The sequence below is a fragment of the Furipterus horrens genome, unplaced genomic scaffold (assembly GCF_987537825.1).
Source record: "Furipterus horrens unplaced genomic scaffold, mFurHor1.1.pri manual_scaffold_11, whole genome shotgun sequence".
In the NCBI taxonomy this organism is placed as follows: domain Eukaryota; kingdom Metazoa; phylum Chordata; class Mammalia; order Chiroptera; family Furipteridae; genus Furipterus; species Furipterus horrens.
This window is the reverse complement of record NW_028327181.1, coordinates 60,932,385-60,949,592: the sequence shown is the minus strand read 5'-3', so window position 1 is coordinate 60,949,592 and position 17,208 is coordinate 60,932,385. Positions and strand designations below refer to the sequence as shown.

At 40.3% G+C, this 17,208-nt stretch overlaps 2 protein-coding genes across 4 annotated transcripts in view; both read right to left on the bottom strand.

Annotated features, from left to right (window-relative positions):
• Positions 1-17,208, bottom strand: part of SSH2 (slingshot protein phosphatase 2) — a 217,421-nt gene that overhangs the window by 17,380 nt on the left and 182,833 nt on the right. For all 3 annotated transcript variants that reach the window (XM_090290635.1, XM_090290636.1, XM_090290637.1), the window contains one exon: positions 3,923-3,969. In XM_090290635.1, the coding sequence (XP_090146761.1) occupies positions 3,923-3,969 (47 nt within the window). The remainder of the gene's footprint in view (positions 1-3,922; positions 3,970-17,208) is intronic.
• Positions 8,666-9,606, bottom strand: LOC149997931 (developmental pluripotency-associated protein 2-like). The gene is given in 3 exon segments (XM_090292297.1): positions 8,666-8,903; positions 8,905-9,192; positions 9,224-9,606. Coding segments are annotated over 3 exon segments (909 nt in total).

Below are 17,208 nucleotides of genomic sequence, written 5' to 3'. Positions count from 1 at the left end.
GTTACACAATCTCATCTTTGATAGTTTTTTTGAAAACACATCTTGTAGTTTACCCCAAAGATTCAATCTAAGGCCCATGATGTGACAATTCCTGTTTAGTCACTAAACTTAACAGCAACATAGTTTATTCTTTGGAAGTGACTTTTATTTAATCATGTATCACAAGAAAATAAAAGAGAAGGGAAAAATTTCCTCCTGTCTTCCCAAATGCCAGATTGTTAAGACTTTGCTCTACTACTCTCTCTAAACTACAGAAAATGCAAATGAGGCCAGGGCTGGGAGGGTCAGGAAAGTCAAGACTTAAAACTCTGAACTCTTGAAGCTGCATTCCTGGCTGCTCTGGCAGCAGATGTGTCTGAGAGCACTCCCATACTGAGGGGCCTGCAGAAAAGGGTTTCTGTATCATCCCCCCCGCCCCCCACCGCCCCACCCCGCTATCTCTCTCACTGCACAATCTCAACAAATGCTTGGGTTTAATTTGCCAAATGCTTATCTTCTCTCAGTGCTGTGCGGACTTAAGATATCACCGGAGTTTACTCCAACAAAACAACTCATGCTCCCTCATTTCTCTGCAGAAACTGCTTCCTTCTCAAAACCACAGGTATGGTTCTACAGACCCAATCTCCGAAGTCAGAGAAATGACTATGGAAAGGGAGAGCCATGATGTGGCTCAGTGGGTTGGGCCTCATCCTGCAAACCTACACCAAAAGGTCACTGGTTCGATTCCTGGTCAGGGCACATGCCTGGGCTGCAGGCCAGGCCTCTATCTGGGGGCCTGAGAGACAACCAATTGATGTTTTCTCTCTCGCATCAATGCTTCTCTCCCTCTCTTTCTCCCTCCCTTCCCCTCTAAAAATAAATAAATAAAATCTTTAAAAAAAAGAAAGGGAAAGCCATAGCTAACCAATTCTGTGGTTAAGGTGAAGAGACCAAAATTGTTCTGGGACCTGATTTGAATTTGTTTTAACCAAGCATCAAAGTCCATTACTAGAAAGAATTAAAAATAAATAAATAAAATAAAATAAAAAGCAAGCACATGCAACTATAGGAAACAGTCTAGCAGTTCCCCCGAAGGTTAGACATAGTTACCATATGACCCAGCAATTCCTCCTCTAGGTAGAAAACCATGAGAAATAAAAACATAAAATTTTACCTGCCTGAAATTTGTACATGAATGGTCATAACAATATTCAAAATAGCCAAAAAGTAGAAACAACTTAAATGTCCATCAACTGATGAATGGATGAACAAAATGTGGTATATTATAGAATATTATTTTGCAATGAAAAAAGAAATAAAGTACTAATAATACATGCTGCAACATTAGTAAACCTTGAAATATAATGTTAAGTTAAAAAAAATTCTTAAAAGAGCACATATTGAATGATTCCATTTACAGTATATGAAATGTCCAGAATATGCAAATCTACAGAGACAGAAAGGATATAGTAGTTTCTAGGGACTAAGGGAAAGAAGGGAATGAAGGTGAATGCTAAAAGGTATAGCCTTTCTTTTTCGGTTGAAAAATGTTTTAAATTGCTTGTTGCACAACTGTGAATGCACTGAAAACAACTGAAGTACACATTTTATTTTTTAAAAAGGTTTTATTTATTTTTAGAGGCAGGGGAAGGGAGGGAGAAAGAGGGAGAGAAACACTGATGTGAGAGAGTAACATTGGTTGGTTGCCTCTCCTATGTACCCCAACCAGGGACAGAACCCACAACCCAGGAATGTGCCCTGACCTGTTACCTTTCGCTTTGTGGGATGATGCCCAACCAATGAAGCCACACGGGTCAGGGCTGCAGTATACATTTTAAATGGGTAAACTGTATATGTATTACATCTCAATAAAACTCGAAAGAAAAAGGCAACATGCTTTTTAAATTTAAAACAAAAATGAACAACCTCCCACCTCCAATTCCATATTCAGTAATGGATTATAGAACAGAACTTCCCAATCCTTTTGATTACTCTAGACAGCCACTACAAATTGGAATTGACACTCCTTGAAATTTCTTTGCCATCTCTACATAGAGTAACACTAGACTTGAGGATCTAAAGTCAGTAGATTGGTGAAAATAGCCTTTATGTAAAAATTATACTTGAAAATTCCATAAATGTTCTGGGGTATAGAGCCCTGAACTATAATTCTTCATCCACTAAAGTCTAAGCACTAGTGAATTTAAGAAACAAGATTTAAGTTGATATCTGTATATCCAACCATACTGTCTTTAAAAACAACTATAGATATATCTGCATTTTACAATTTAGCCTTATAAGTAGTAAATGAGATGAAAAGGTCTCATTGCTGGCTGGGATTATAAGTCAAAAGTCAAAGTGTATGCATGCATGATGTGATTCCAATGCATTTGGCAAGCACTGCTGTATCAAATCTCAGACTTCATATTAAATGCTGTACCTAGATGCTACTTTCTCACAAGCCACAGTCTGTCAATTTTTCTATCATTCTTTCATATTCACTGAGTACCCTTTAAAGCTCTGAGATAGGTAGACGTATGTCTTACACGAAACTAAAATACAGTCTCTGCTTTCAAGAACTCTAGACTTAATCCTTGTCAATGTAAACTTTCCAAGTTCTATTTATTTTCATCTCTTAAATTAAGTAACTAGATTTCCTCCCCTGGAACCCTTTTTGTAATTATTTGGCTTAAGTCCTGCTCCAAGTTCATTTTCACAATTATGACATGCCTTTCTTCTGGGGGAAAGGTAAGGAGTATGCATCTAATCATGTTAAAGGTAACTAGAAGGCTGACTTATAGCTGAGAAAATAGGCGGCCCATAACCAGCCAGGCAGCCATTACTATCTCTGAGTCTCAGTAGGTCTTATCTCTGTCTACAATGAAGAGTTAGCATGGCCAATTTCCAGACTTAATTTTCTCTTCTCTTGTTGGGATGATCTGACCTCCTAAGGCCATGTTCAATTAAAAAAAAAAAAAAAAAATCAGGCATTAGCTAAGTAAAAAGGAAAGAATGGCAGCTTTTTGTTTGCTGAATGTTCACTATGGTGTCAATTGCTACAAAAAAACTCAATGACCATGCTGTTTAGGAGCACATTTCTTAATACAGGGTAGGTCTTGTTCAATTTCAGAAGCTCTTCATTTTACACTTATAAATTACTTAGTCTGCAGGCACCTTACCAAGTCTCACTTATCTTTGGGTCCCTAGCACCTAGCACTGTGCTTGGCCACAGAAGATGCTCAATTGAATGAACAGCCATGAACCCCACATATGCAGTTTTGCATACTCTTATATAAAAACAGGAGCCAAAGGCAAAACTATAGGGACAGTAGAAAGATCACTGGTTGCTGGGGTTGAAAGTGGGGGGATAAGTGGATGGAACACAGAGGATTTTTAGGGCAGTGGAGATACCCTGTGATACCGTAATGATGGATACATTCATTATACATTTGTCCGAGGCCACAGAATGTACACCACCAAGAGTGAACTGTAGGCTATGGACTGTGGGTGATTATGAGGTGTCAATGCAGGGTTATCAGTTGTAACAAATGCACCACTCTGGAGGGGGAGACCGATAACAGGGGAGGCTATGCATGTGCTGGGCAGGCGTATATGGCAAATCTCTGTACCTTCCCTTCAATTTTGCTGTGAACACTTAAACTGCTCTAAAAAAAGAGTGTTTTTTTTTTTTTTTTTAAAGGAATCAGTAAGTGCATTTGGTTTTAAATAGCATGAAAGGCATACATATTTGTTTCTGAAAGGCTTGCCACTGAAACAGTTGATTTTTCTCGGTAGGTGGGAGGATGAAACAGAAAGAACAGCAGTTTTAGTTCCTATGAGACTGCACCTGACTAGAACCAACAGGAAGCAACTCTTAAGCTTAAAGTGACTCACTGACACCTCTTCGACTGGAAACTGGTAAAGATAAAACAGTGATGCTTACCCTCGGTTCTGCAAATCTTCTAAGTTGGAGGCATTCCATTCAGAACCCTGTGGAACCAAAAAGACAAAGTTAGGGAGTATTAGCAAATGAATCAAATACAACACTTGAACAGATCCTGTGAGGGCAGAAGCAGAGTTTCTAAAAAGAACACTGATATCATCACTGAGTTTCCACTCTATGTGCCAGGTACTTTATATGTATGTTACCATGTTTAGTTTTCACAAATGATAGAGTAAGAAAGTTATCTTCATCGTTACAGATAAGAAAACCAACCCTCATAGAATTCAAATAATTTCTGTTCAAGATCACATTCCTGGAAAGGTATCTTTGACCATCTTCCAATCTAAGTTAAATGTCTATCATTCTTGTTTATTATAGTACTCTGATTTTCTTCAAAAGGATGTATCATAATTTTATTTGTGTATTTATTCATGTGCTCATGTGCTACCTCTCTCCTCTACTGTAACGTGAGCTTCTCCTGTTCCCTATGGAAACTCCTGTACACTGCTTGATGCCTGTCAGGTAGTCAATAAACATTTGTTGAATGAACAAAGTGGCATTATTGCAAATGAAACCTAGATTTCATTCTAAAGCCCACATTCTTTCTGTTGCATTATGTTGCATGTAAGGAGTGGGCAGGGGTGGGTAGTGTATGTGTGTGAAGAGTGAAATAGAATAGGAGCTTCTGACAAATGAGGGAAACATGATGCAAAATTTAAGGAGATTCTAGATTATCTGGAAGATAAAACACCAATTTTTAGTATTTTGACACATATACTTTCTCCTCTCCCCTTTCTTTCAATATATATCCTACTTTTTCCCCTGAACCATTTAAAAGTAATTTGAGCATCACGATACTTCTTCAATATTTGATTATATATTATCATATTTAAGAACAAAAACATTATCCTACATAATTCCACTTTTACAACCAAGAAAGATAACATTAATACGTAACAATCTATCACCCATATGTGATTTTCAAAAATGGTCCTTAAAATGTACTTTATATTCATTGGATCAAAAATCATACTTTGGCCCTGCTGGGTAGCTCAGTTGGTTAGAGCATCATCCTGATACACTGAGGTTGTGGGTTCAATCGTTGATCAAGCCTCATTCAAGAATCAACCAATGAATGCATAAGTAAGTGGAATGACAAATCGATGTTTTTCTCCCTCTCCCTCAAATCAATAAATTAAAAAAAAATCATACTTTACATTTAGTTGCCATGTCTGTATCTCCTTTAATCTACAACAGTTCACTCTTACCTTTGTCTTTTTTGTGTTAGTAACATTTTTGTGGACTACAGAGTCTATAACCTTGGGAGAACTCGCCACAATCTGTATTTGTCTGATTATTTCCTGATGACTAGATTCAGGTCAAGTAGTATTGGCAAGAACAGTACAAGGGTGATATTGTGTATTTCCTAATGCATCAAATCATGAGGCACATAACATCAGGTTGTCACATTATTTGTCATGCTGAATTTGAATTCTTGGTAGTACCTTTTTGTCTGGTACATCCTTATATTGTAAAGGTTTCTTTACAAATAATCAATCATCTTTAGGTGTAAGTAATCTTTGAAGCCATGTGAGTATTCTGTTTTACAGTAATCTTTTACACTATTTCAGCATCAATTGCTGATCTTGCCCAAATCAACTATTTTATTAGAGGTTACAAAACGGTGATTTTCTAATTCCATCATTCCTTCTGCATGTTATCTGGCATTTTTTTGTAAAAGAGAGCTTCATCTAATCAGTATTTCCACCTTTTGAGTGTCACTATGGGACTCTTGAATTCTTTTTGTATTTACTGTTATAATCTATTATCATTTTTTAAAGTATATGTTATTGATTATGCTATTACAGTTGTCCCAACTTTTCTTCCTTTGTCCCCCTACACCTGGTACCCCACTTCCCTCCAGCAACCCCCTCCCCCCACTTAGTTCATGTCCATAGGTTGGGCATCTAAGTTCTTTGGCTTCACTCTTTCCTATACTATTCTTAACATCCGCCTGTCTATTCTGTACCTACCAGTTATGCTTCTTGATCCCTGCACCTTTTCCCTTTTCCTCCCCCTTCCCCCTTCTGGCTGTTAACCTTCCAAACGATCCCCATACCTATGATTCTGTTCCTGTTCTGGTTGTTTGCCAGCTTGTTTTTGGTTTTATTTATTAGATTCAGTTGTTGATAGTTGTGAGTGTGTTGTCATTTTAATGTTCATAGTTTTGATCTTCTTTTTCTTAAGTCCCTTTAACATTTCATATAATAATGGCTTGGTGATGATGAACTCCTTTAGCTTTACCTGTCTGGGAAGCACTTCATCTGCCCTTCCATTCTAAATGATAGCTTTACTGGATAGAGTAATCTTGGTTGTAGGTCCTTGCTTTTCATCACTTTGAATACTGCTTGCCAGTCCCTTCTTGCCTGTAGTTTCTTTTGAGAAATCAGCTGACAGTCTTATGGGAACTCCTTTATAGTTAACTCTGTTCTTTTAGATTCTCTCTTTATTTTGAACTTTTGGCATTTTAATTATGATGTGTCTTGATGTGGTCCTCTTTGGGTCTAGTTTGTTTGGGACTCTTTGTGCTTCCTGGACTTGTATGTCTATTTCCTTCGCCAAATTAGGGAAGTTTTCCTTCATTACTTTTTCCACATTAAGTTTTTAATTTCTTATTCTTTCTCTTCTCCTTCTGGCACTCCTATGATACGAATACTGGTATGTTTATAAAGTTGTCCCAGAGGTTCTAAAACCTCTCCTTGTTTTTAAAAATTCTTGTTTCTTCATTCTGTACCGCTTGACAGTTTATTTCTTATGTTCCAAATAATTGTTTTGAACCCTGGCTTCCTTCCTTTCATTGTTGGTTTCATGTGAATTTTTCTTCATTTCACTTAGTATATCCTTTACTTCTTCCCTTATGTGTTTTCTGCACTCAATCATTTCTGTGAGCATTGTTATCACCACTGTTTTGAACTCTTCATCTGTTAGGTTTGCTATCTCCTCATCTGTTGGGTTGGCTATCTCCTTGTTGCTTAGTTCACCCACTGGAACCTTGGTCTGTTCCCTCTTTTGGGCCATGCTTCTCTGTCTCCTCAACTTGACAACCTCCTGTGTTTGCCTCTGTGTATTAGGTAGAACTGTTGCACCTATTACACTGTAAGAGGTGGAGCCTTAGGTATTTGTCAGTGCTGGGTCACCGGTTTCAGTCTTGTGGCACTATATGTGGGAATGGGGTCAGAGAGGGAACAATGCCCCTTGTTTGGCACTTGCCCCCTTTCTAGCCATTCCACCTGCTTCCTGTATACAAGTGGTACCCTTCTAGCTTTGCCCTGGTGATAGTTCCCAAAGTGGGTGGGGTTGTGTACATTCTAGGTCCATGGAGTCATACTAAGCGGACTCATCTGAGAGAGCAGCAGTTTCTTCTGCCACCCCAACCCCCACTGGTTTTCACAGCCAGAAGCAATAAGGCTTTATTTACCCAGTGCTGGAACCATGAGCTGTGCGGTCTGGCCTGGGGCTGGGATTGCTCTGCAGGTGTCCCTCCTGGCTTTTATAAAGAGTAACCACTCATTCTGCTGGCCAGCCACAGCCACTGCCTTGCTACCACAGCTGCTGCCACACGGCATCCTCTCTGCTTTGGCTCCGCATCTCCATCCCTCCTACCCATCTAGATGAGCACTACTTTAAATCTCTGGTTAACTTCCATGCAGTCAGTTCTGTTTATTTTTTGTTTTGAGGTAGATGTAATCCTTCTTACGGTTGTGGAGGGAGGTGAAGTGTGTCTACCTATGTCTCCACCTGGGCTGGGAGCCTCACCAGTGTTTTGAATTCTGCCTTTGATAGTTTGGTTATCTCCGTTTCATGTAGTTCTTTTTCTGGGGTTTTATTCTGTTCTTTCATTTGGCCCATATTTCTTTGTCTCCTCAATTTGGCAGCCTCCCTGTGTTTGTTTCTGTGTATTAGGTAGAGCTGTGTTGACTCCGTGTCTTAGTAGAAAAGGCACCAGTAAACTGTGTGGGGTGGACGCTTAGGTAACTGGTAGGGTGGGGCCACCTGCTTCACTGCTTTGTGGCTCTTTATGTGAAGGAGGGGTAGGAGAGGAGATAATGCTGCTGCCTGGCTGCTGGAGGCTTGTTCCGCACTTGTCCTGTTCCCAGTCACTTCGCTCCCTTCCTGTATATGACTGACACCCTTCTAGCTGTTGCCCTGGTGGTGGTTGCCGGAGTGGGTGCATTTGCTTATGTTCTAGGACTGTGCAGGTCCTTTAAATGGATTCTGTTGAGAGATTGGCAGTTTCTTCTGCTGCTCTAACTCCCACCGGTTTTTATAGCCAGAAGGTATGAGGCTTTATTTTCCCAGCGCTGGAACCCTGGGCTGCGTGGTCTGGCCTGGGGTTGGGATTGCCTGTTCCCAAGGTGTCCCTCCCATTTCTTATCCACCACAGGTGAATGTGGGACCGCCTTTTCCACTGCCAGTGCCACACCGTGATCTCTCTGCCCTTCCTAGCTGTCTGGATGACTATGGCTTCTTTTAAGTCCTTGGTCGTCAAGACTTCCATACAGTTCGATTTTTCTGGCAGTTCTGGTTTTTCTTTTTTTTTTTGAGGTTAGTTGTGATACTTCTTATGGTTGTACAGTAGGCGAAGTGGGTCTCCATCTTGACTGAAGTCCTCTAAAGTATTATTATTATTATTATTTTTTCCAGCATTTATTCTTTATTGAGACATGACCCATCCAAAAGGAATTATGTGGGTGTGTTCAAACAAAGTTTCTTCTTCTTCTTCATTTTAATTAATCTTTCCATCATCCTTTTATTCCTCTTAACACACTCAGGGCATAACATATTATCTTCGAGGTCTGAGGATGGGAAAGTGCAGGCTGGTAACAAGAGGAGAGATATCATCTTCTTGGGAGTGTCGGGCACCCAGGCCTGACAGGCATGGAACTGCAGGCGAACCCACCCCTCTTTGTCTGCCGAGAGGTCTGCCATGGACCACATACCACCTGACACCAGATGTTTGCAGCAGAAAGTTCTCAGCAGGAACCGGAATGGAACATGAATTCACAGCCTTAGGTTGCACAGCTCTTGCAGCAATTCTTGACCATGCTGCCAACATGGCCTCCTGAGCTGAAGTTGTCACTTCAACTGTATTGGTCTCCTGCTCTCTCTTGCTCATCTTATTACTTTTACTACTCCTTGCTCTCTTGGTCACCATCTTGCATTTCATCGAACATGATTGCAATGTGGCCTCCTGTGGTGTTTCAGCAGTAAACTTCACATTGTTTCCATATTCCTCACCCTCTTGTTTTTTCTTCAGAGTAAGCATGTTCCTTCAGCCTCATATAAATATCTATTTTCTTGCCTTCGGTACTCCAATTAATTTGTTGGCACCAGTGCCTCAGAGTGTCACGACGCACTTTATTAATCGAAGGCAAAATGGTTGGCAAGGGAAAAATTGGTTTTGGGTAACCTTTGAATTGTTCATTCATTTGAGGAAGATGAGCTGTATTGTTTGTCTGAGGCATCTTTAGGTTGGCTCCTGAGGTTGAAGAAACACTTGGTTCCATTTGATGTTCTTCATTATCTTCCTCATTAACTGGAACCAATGTGAGGATCACACTTTCTTCATCAAATTTATCTTCAAAGAAATCCTTTTCGTTGCTATCCAAAGTTGAGGTTGTCATTTCTAGGAACCTCAGGGGAAGGCAACGCCAGTGGTGTTGAAGGTACTCGCAGTTTTCTCCTTTTAACCTTAAAGTATTATTATCATCATCATTTTTTTTTTTTTATACTCAAATGGTCCTGAATTTGGCCAACGGGAATATTTTCAAACAGGCTTGTTTTGACATGACTCCATTAGCCTCTGGCAATTCCTTATTTTGTGAGTGAAATCCACCATTTCTCCTAGAAGTCCTGGCTTCTTGTAGTGAAGAAATGTATCTTCCAATCAAGATCTAGGCATTAAAATTAGGTACACTCATAACTAGTGGGAGTCACTACTTCTAAAAGTTTTCAGTGGACAGATCTGGCAAATATTCCAAAAACATAATTGGTTTATACTGGTACCTCCGATTCAAATTCAACACTGCATGGTGCTTTCTTTCTTGCCTCTCTCTCATCATTTATAATCATCCCACTCCACAGTGAGAACCTTGGTTCCCAACAATTCATTTGCTCTATTTACAAAACAGTTTTAATATTATTACACCAATATCACAACCAACAACAAACTTGTTAAGTTCAAATTTTCTTTGCGGTTGTTTTTAAAAAATTATATCCCACTAAGGGGGGGCAATCAGAGTATTATACTTTAAAGTTATTTGAATCAATTTATTTCTGTGAGGTTATGAATTTGATATATATTTGGGTTCATTTGTTCCCATTTGTAGTCGATATTTCATTTTTAAAAAATGATTTTTTATTTTTCAATTCCATTCTTTATGGATATACAAAACTTTCACATGGTTGAAAACAAAACGTTTATTTAAAAGTATACTTGAGGGAGACTTCCGGCCAAGATGGAGGCTTAGACGGACACGCTAGGTCTCCCTCTACAACTATAGAGGAATACAACTACTTCAAAACAAAGGATAACTAGAAATTCCAGAAAATAAAACTACACGGAAGTCCAACATATGAAGTTATAAACCAGCGGTGCCATTTGGGCAGGTAAGAGTTAAAGAGGGCAGTGCTGTTTGCGGTCGCACCCGGAGCAGCGGGCGGCGAGGAATCCCGGCTGCGCAAGCCCCTGGCGGTGCGCGACTCCGGCGCTGGGGAGAGCGGCCGCCGCATCGCCTTCAACAGTGAGGCCCAGGGGGGCGGGAGGACGGATCCCGGTCCCCTAGCTGAATAACTGTGTGAATCCATCTTGGACCCCTGCCCCCAAAGGAAGCACCACAGGGCTGCGAAATAGGTCGCGGACAGGCAGGCGCCGGTCGCTGATTTGTGACGTGTACACAGGCACTGCCCCCACAGCCAGCCCAAGAAAACAAAACGCATCTGTCAAAATGAGGCAGACAACTATAGAAATCCCGGTGGCACAGCTCACCAGGCAGCAGATAGAGAACCTGACAGATGAACAGATAAGAAACCTGTCAGAGGCTCAGTTCTGGGCCATTGTTATCAGGTGGCTTACAGAATTCACAAAAGAGCAGGAAAAAGATATGAAAGAAGCGAAAAACTTTCATAACGAAAGGAACAAAACCGCATACGAGACAGAAGGAAAGGAAATAAAATCCAGAGTTCATTTCAACAAACTGGAATATGGAGAAGGAACAAGCAGTCAACCAATGCAGCGAGAGGAAATGGGAAGCAACAATGAAAGGATCAGAAACCTCTGGGACAGCTATAAAAGGCCCAACATAAGAATCATTGGTTTGCCAGAGAATGAGGAAGATGAACTAGAACTTGAAAAATTGAGTGAAAATATAATAAAGGAGAACTTTCCAGACTTGGGGAAGGGAATAGACCTGCAGGTCCAGGAAGCAAGGAGAGTTCCCAAGAGACTGGACCCAGGGAGAACCACTCCAAGACACACTATAATCAAAATGTCAAAAATTAAAGATAAAGAGAGAATCTTAAAAGCAGCAAGAGAGAAGAAAAGAATTATGTACAAAGGGGTCCCAATTAGACTATCAGCTGACTTCTCAAGGGAAACCCTACAGGCAAGAAGAGACTGGCAAGAAATATTCAAAGTAATGAAAATCCAAAACCTACAACCACGAATACTCTATCCAGCGAAATTGTCATTCAGAATAGAAGGACAAAGAAAGTGTTTCCAGGACAAAATAAAACTGAAAGAGTTCATTAGATCCAAACCACTGTTATATGAGATGTTAAAGGGACTGGTTTAAAAAAAAAACAGAAGCTAGGGAGATGAAACAAAGGCAAACTAAATAGGCAACGAGAGGGAAAGAGGAACTGTGGGTACGGGAAGCATATTGGGGGGAGGTCAACAGGGAGGGGGAATGGGGAAAGGGAGGGAGATGATATAGGAATTGGGGATCAAGGTAAGAGGGAATGGAATAGACGGAGAGAGGTTGGGAGGAACTGTATGCACAACTAATGGACATAATCTAAAAGGGGGGGACAACTGGAGGGAGGGGGTCCACCGGGTGGAGGGGAGCAGAGGGAAGGGAAATTGGCACAAATGTAATAATTTAATCAATAAAACACATTAAATCTGAAAAAAAAAATAAAAAGTTTGAAGCTGGAAAAAAAAAAAAAAAAAGTATACTTGAGCCCTGGCTGGATGGCTCTGTTGGTTGGAGCATCATCCCATATACCAAAAAGCTTGGGTTCAATTCCTGGTCAGGGCACATACATAGGTTGTGGGTTCGACCCCTGGTTTCTCTCTCTTTCTCCCTCCTTCTATCCTCCCTTCCTTCCTCTCTCTCTAAAAACAATAAACACATTCTCAGGTAAGGATCAAAAAACAATAAATAGAGACTTCCGGTCAAGATGGAGGCTTAGACGGACACGCTAGGTCTCCCTCTACAACTATAGAGGAATACAACTACTTCAAAACAAAGGATAACTAGAAATTCCAGAAAATAAAACTACACGGAAGTCCAACATATGAAGTTATAAACCAACGGTGCCATTTGGGCAGGTAAGAGTTAAAGTGGGCAGTGCTGTTTGCGGTCGCACCCGGAGCGGCCGGCCCCCTGGCGGTGCGCGACTCCGGAGCTGGGGAGAGTGGCTACGCAAGCCCCTGGCGGTGCGCGACCCCGGCGAGGAGTCCCGGTGGCCAAGTCCCTGGCGGTGCGCGACTCCGGAGCTGGGGAGAGCGGCCGCCGCATCGCCTTGAACAGTGAGGCCCAGGGGGGCGGGAGGACGGATCCCCGTCTCCTACCTGAATAACTGTGTGAATCCATCTTGGACCCCCGCCCCCAAAGAAAGCACCACAGGGCTGCGAAATAGGTCGCGGACAAGCAGGCGCCGGTCGCTAATTTGTGACGCGTACACAGGCACTGCCCCCACAGCCAGCCCAAGAAAACAAAAAGCATCTGTCAAAATGAGGCAGGCAACTTTAGAAATACCGGTAACACAACTCACCAGGCAGCAGATATTGAACTTGACAGATGAACAGATAAGAAACCTGTCAGAGGCTCAGTTCTGGGCCATTGTTATCAGGTGGCTTACAGAATTCACAAAAGAGCAGGAAAAAGATATGAAAGAAGCGAAAAACTTTCATAACGAAAGGAACAAAACCACATACGAGACAGAAGGTGAGGAATCCAGAGTTCATTTCAACAAACTGGAATATGGAGAAGGAACAAGCAGTCAACCAATGCAGCGAGAGGAAATAGGAAGCAACAATGAAAGGATCAGAAACCTCTGGGACAGCTATAAAAGGCCCAACATAAGAATCATTGGTTTGCCAGAGAATGAGGAAGATGAACTAGAACTTGAAAAATTGAGTGAAAATATAATAAAGGAGAACTTTCCAGACTTGGGGAAGGGAATAGACCTGCAGGTCCAGGAAGCAAGGAGAGTTCCCAAGAGACTGGACCCAGGGAGAACCACTCCAAGACACATTATAATCAAAATGTCAAAAATTAAAGATAAAGAGAGAATCTTAAAAGCAGCAAGAGAGAAGAAAAGAATTATGTACAAAGGGGTCCCAATTAGACTATCAGCTGACTTCTCAAGGGAAACCCTACAGGCAAGAAGAGACTGGCAAGAAATATTCAAAGTAATGAAAATCCAAAACCTACAACCACGAATACTCTATCCAGCGAAATTGTCATTCAGAATAGAAGGACAGAGAAAGTGTTTCCAGGACAAAATAAAACTGAAAGAGTTCATTAGATCCAAACCACTGTTATATGAGATGTTAAAGGGACTGGTTTAAAAAAAAAAAACAGAAGCTAGGGAGATGAAACAAAGGCAAACTAAATAGGCAACGAGAGGGAAAGAGGAACTGTGGGTACGGGAAGCATATTGGGGGGAGGTCAACAGGGAGGGGGAATGGGGAAAGGGAGGGAGATGATATAGGAATTGGGGATCAAGGTAGGAGGGAATGGAATAGACGGAGAGAGATTGGGAGGAACTGTATGCACAACTAATGGACATAATCTAAAAGGGGGGGACAACTGGAGGGAGGGGGGCCACCGGGTGGAGGGGAGCAGAGGGAAGGGAAATTGGCACAAATGTAATAATTCAATCAATAAAACACATTAAATCATTAAAAAAAAAAAAAAAGTCAAGAACACAGAAAAAGAAAAAAAAACAAAAAAAAAAACAATAAATAAATAAAAGTAAAGTTGAAGTCTCACTCCCATCCCTCCTTCTTCAATCCCCATGGGTAACCATTTTCATTAGTTTCTGGTTCATTCTACCTATGTTTTATTTTGAAGAAAATATATAAGCAAATATATACTTATTACTACATCTTATACAAAAATAGTATACTATATATATTTTTTACTCTTCACTTTCGAATGTATGATATAAACCACTCCATATCATAGTTCATAGATATCTTATTTTTTCTTACATCTGCATTGGGTAGTGATATAATAGTTTATTAAACCACCCTCCTGTGAATGTTTCATATTTGTGGAAGCAAGATATCTGGGTCAGGGGTAAATGTTATAGTTTTGTTAGAGGGATTGCTAAATTCCCCGCCACAGAGTTTAGAATAATTCTGCATTCCCACCAGCAGCGTATGAGAGAGCCACTTCTTCCAGAGCTTTGCCAACAAAATGTTTAAGCTTTCGAAGTTTTGCCAGTCTGACAGGTGCGAAATGCTATCTCAGTGGGATGACAATTTGCATTTTTTAAGAGTAAAAGAAATATTTCAGGTCCATTTCTATCTTTGAGCCATCTGTTCATATTGTTTATAAAGACAAACATTTAAAATAAGGATTTATCTATTTCAGAATTATGCAGTAAGTGGAATTCAGCATTAGAAGACTGGGGTTTAAGTCTCAATTCCTTTTCCTATTGTAGGGAATTGTACAAAGTACTTAAACCTGTCTTCACTTTCCTTCTCTATAAAATGGAACACTTCTCCCGTCCTAGCTCTACATATCTAATGGGTACCTTCCCATCAAATTACAAGTAGTTTCTCCCAATTCCTCCTGCCATGTGAGAATACAAAGGGAAGTCTATAACCTGGAAGAGGACCCTCACTTGACCATGCAGTCTCCCTGATCTCAGACTTTTGGCCTCTGGAATTGTGAGAAATAAATTTTTGCTGTCTCTAAGTCAACAAACAAACAAAAAAACCAGTTTCTCTCACATTAAAATGGAAAAAACCCTCTCTTCATTCTGAATCCTCCTCTACATACTGTCCTTTTTCCCTTCCCCTCAAAGACAAAGACTCACAGAAACATAATTTAATACTTTCTCCAATTCTTCATTTCCCATGTGTTTCCACCCACAGCACTGTGGCTTCTAACCTCATCACTCCTGTTAATGTTACTAATTACCTCTTCTAGCTGTCTTATTCAAGGGTCACCTTTCTATCATTATTCCACTGGTCTTTGTATCTTTCTAATATGATTCATCAGTCCCTCCTTATGAAATCAGATCAAACTCCACAAGTATTTAGCCTCATGCCTGACACAATAAACAGGATCAACAAATGTTTGTTGAATGATCAAATAAAATAAGTAAATAAAGGACTTTAAAAATTGTTAGGTGTATTCCAGCACTGTCATCGTATTACAAGTGGAATGTATTTTAGCCATTTAACTGGAAGATCTCAAGAATACTAGACCGAAGTTCCAGTAAGTGATAGACAACTTATTTTTTTTCTGCAGACTAGGGCTCAGCTGACTTGCTTTCAAAAAGTATGGAAGGTTCTGAAGGCACTATGCTCAACCTTAGAAAACTAGCTCCCACACCAAAGAAAGAGGCAAGAACTACAGAGGAGTTCAAGGAGACAGAAGCCAAGCAATAAAGGGTTGAGTGGCTAAAATGGAGCCAGGGAAATGTGACCACCTAACTTCTTAATTTAGAAATCTAAATCCTCTGAGGAACTCTGTCCAGCTAGATGGAAATAATCCTGATGTGATAGGGAAAGCCATGGTTTTATCTACCTGTCCAGAGAAAATTCAATCTAATAATCAGAAAAGACCCCTATTCAGAAACAAAATAAATTAAAAGCCCTGGCTACTGACTCAGTGAAGCCTATATGAAGTGACTTGGGCTGTGGTTAAAGACTGCTTCGAGTTCAAGCTGAAAGAACTGTAGTCATGGTGGTATAATTACTTTCCCGCCCTTAGTACAAATGCCATTCACATTAGCCCCCTAGGGTCTTTCAGACTCAGTCGTTTTTTCCCCTCTGCTTCTCAGGCTTACAATGATTTAATTCCACGGGGGTTTTCACTTTGTTCTATGTAATTATGCAAATAATTTTCTAATTTTCCTGAAAAGTAAAATGAGGTCTTGGGACTATAATACATTTTTAAGTAAATTTATTTCCATCTTTTCACTGTGGTTCTCTTACACTGTACTGTGTCCCAAAGACCCAAGTGACTGATTTCTTTTCAATTGTTATCCTCAGGAAATAGCCTTGTTGAGGTACAAATGTTCTAAGCAAAATAAGAGGAGGGGAGTACATTTATGACAGATAAGAAGGAGCATACCGGGGTTCTGCTAAAATCAATATAACTTGACATAATCTCCAAGGATTGACATCCCTGTCCATATATCTTCTCCATAATACCTACAGCCTCAGTGGAGTAAGCCACATTACCACAGCAACCAGGATTTCTTTTAACTGTATCTTACGCATCTAGTAGAACGACAAAAATCATGAATATGATGAAAATAGTTCATTCGATTACTGTCTCACCTATTCACATAGTCTTCATTTCTCTGCACCTACTATAAAAAGTAACCAGAAACTTGAGGCTTAATTTTTCCTTGAAAAATAAACACTATTCCAAAAGGATGTGTAATGTTAAATCTTGAAAAAGATATCAGCAGTAAAAATTCTGACTACCTTTTTTTATGAGAAAAATTATTGTGTATGTACTGCAGAAGCAAGTATCATAAACAAAATTATTGGTTGTGTGTCAATACGCCTGTGTTTCCCTTGTTTCACTAAGAAGGCTGCCTGCCTTTCTGCAAAGGGTCTCCGTTCACATCTAGCTTTTTCTCAGCCAAATCGGACAGCCTCCAGGAGAACTGTTGATACTGAGATTTGGTTGGGCAAAGGCTTCCAGCTCAGAGAAATAGTACACTCTTAAGGGTGTGGAAAAACTTTCTGGAAATACCCTGGCTTCTAACCAATGAATCCTCTTTTCTTGCTGCAGATTTTCTTTAAACTA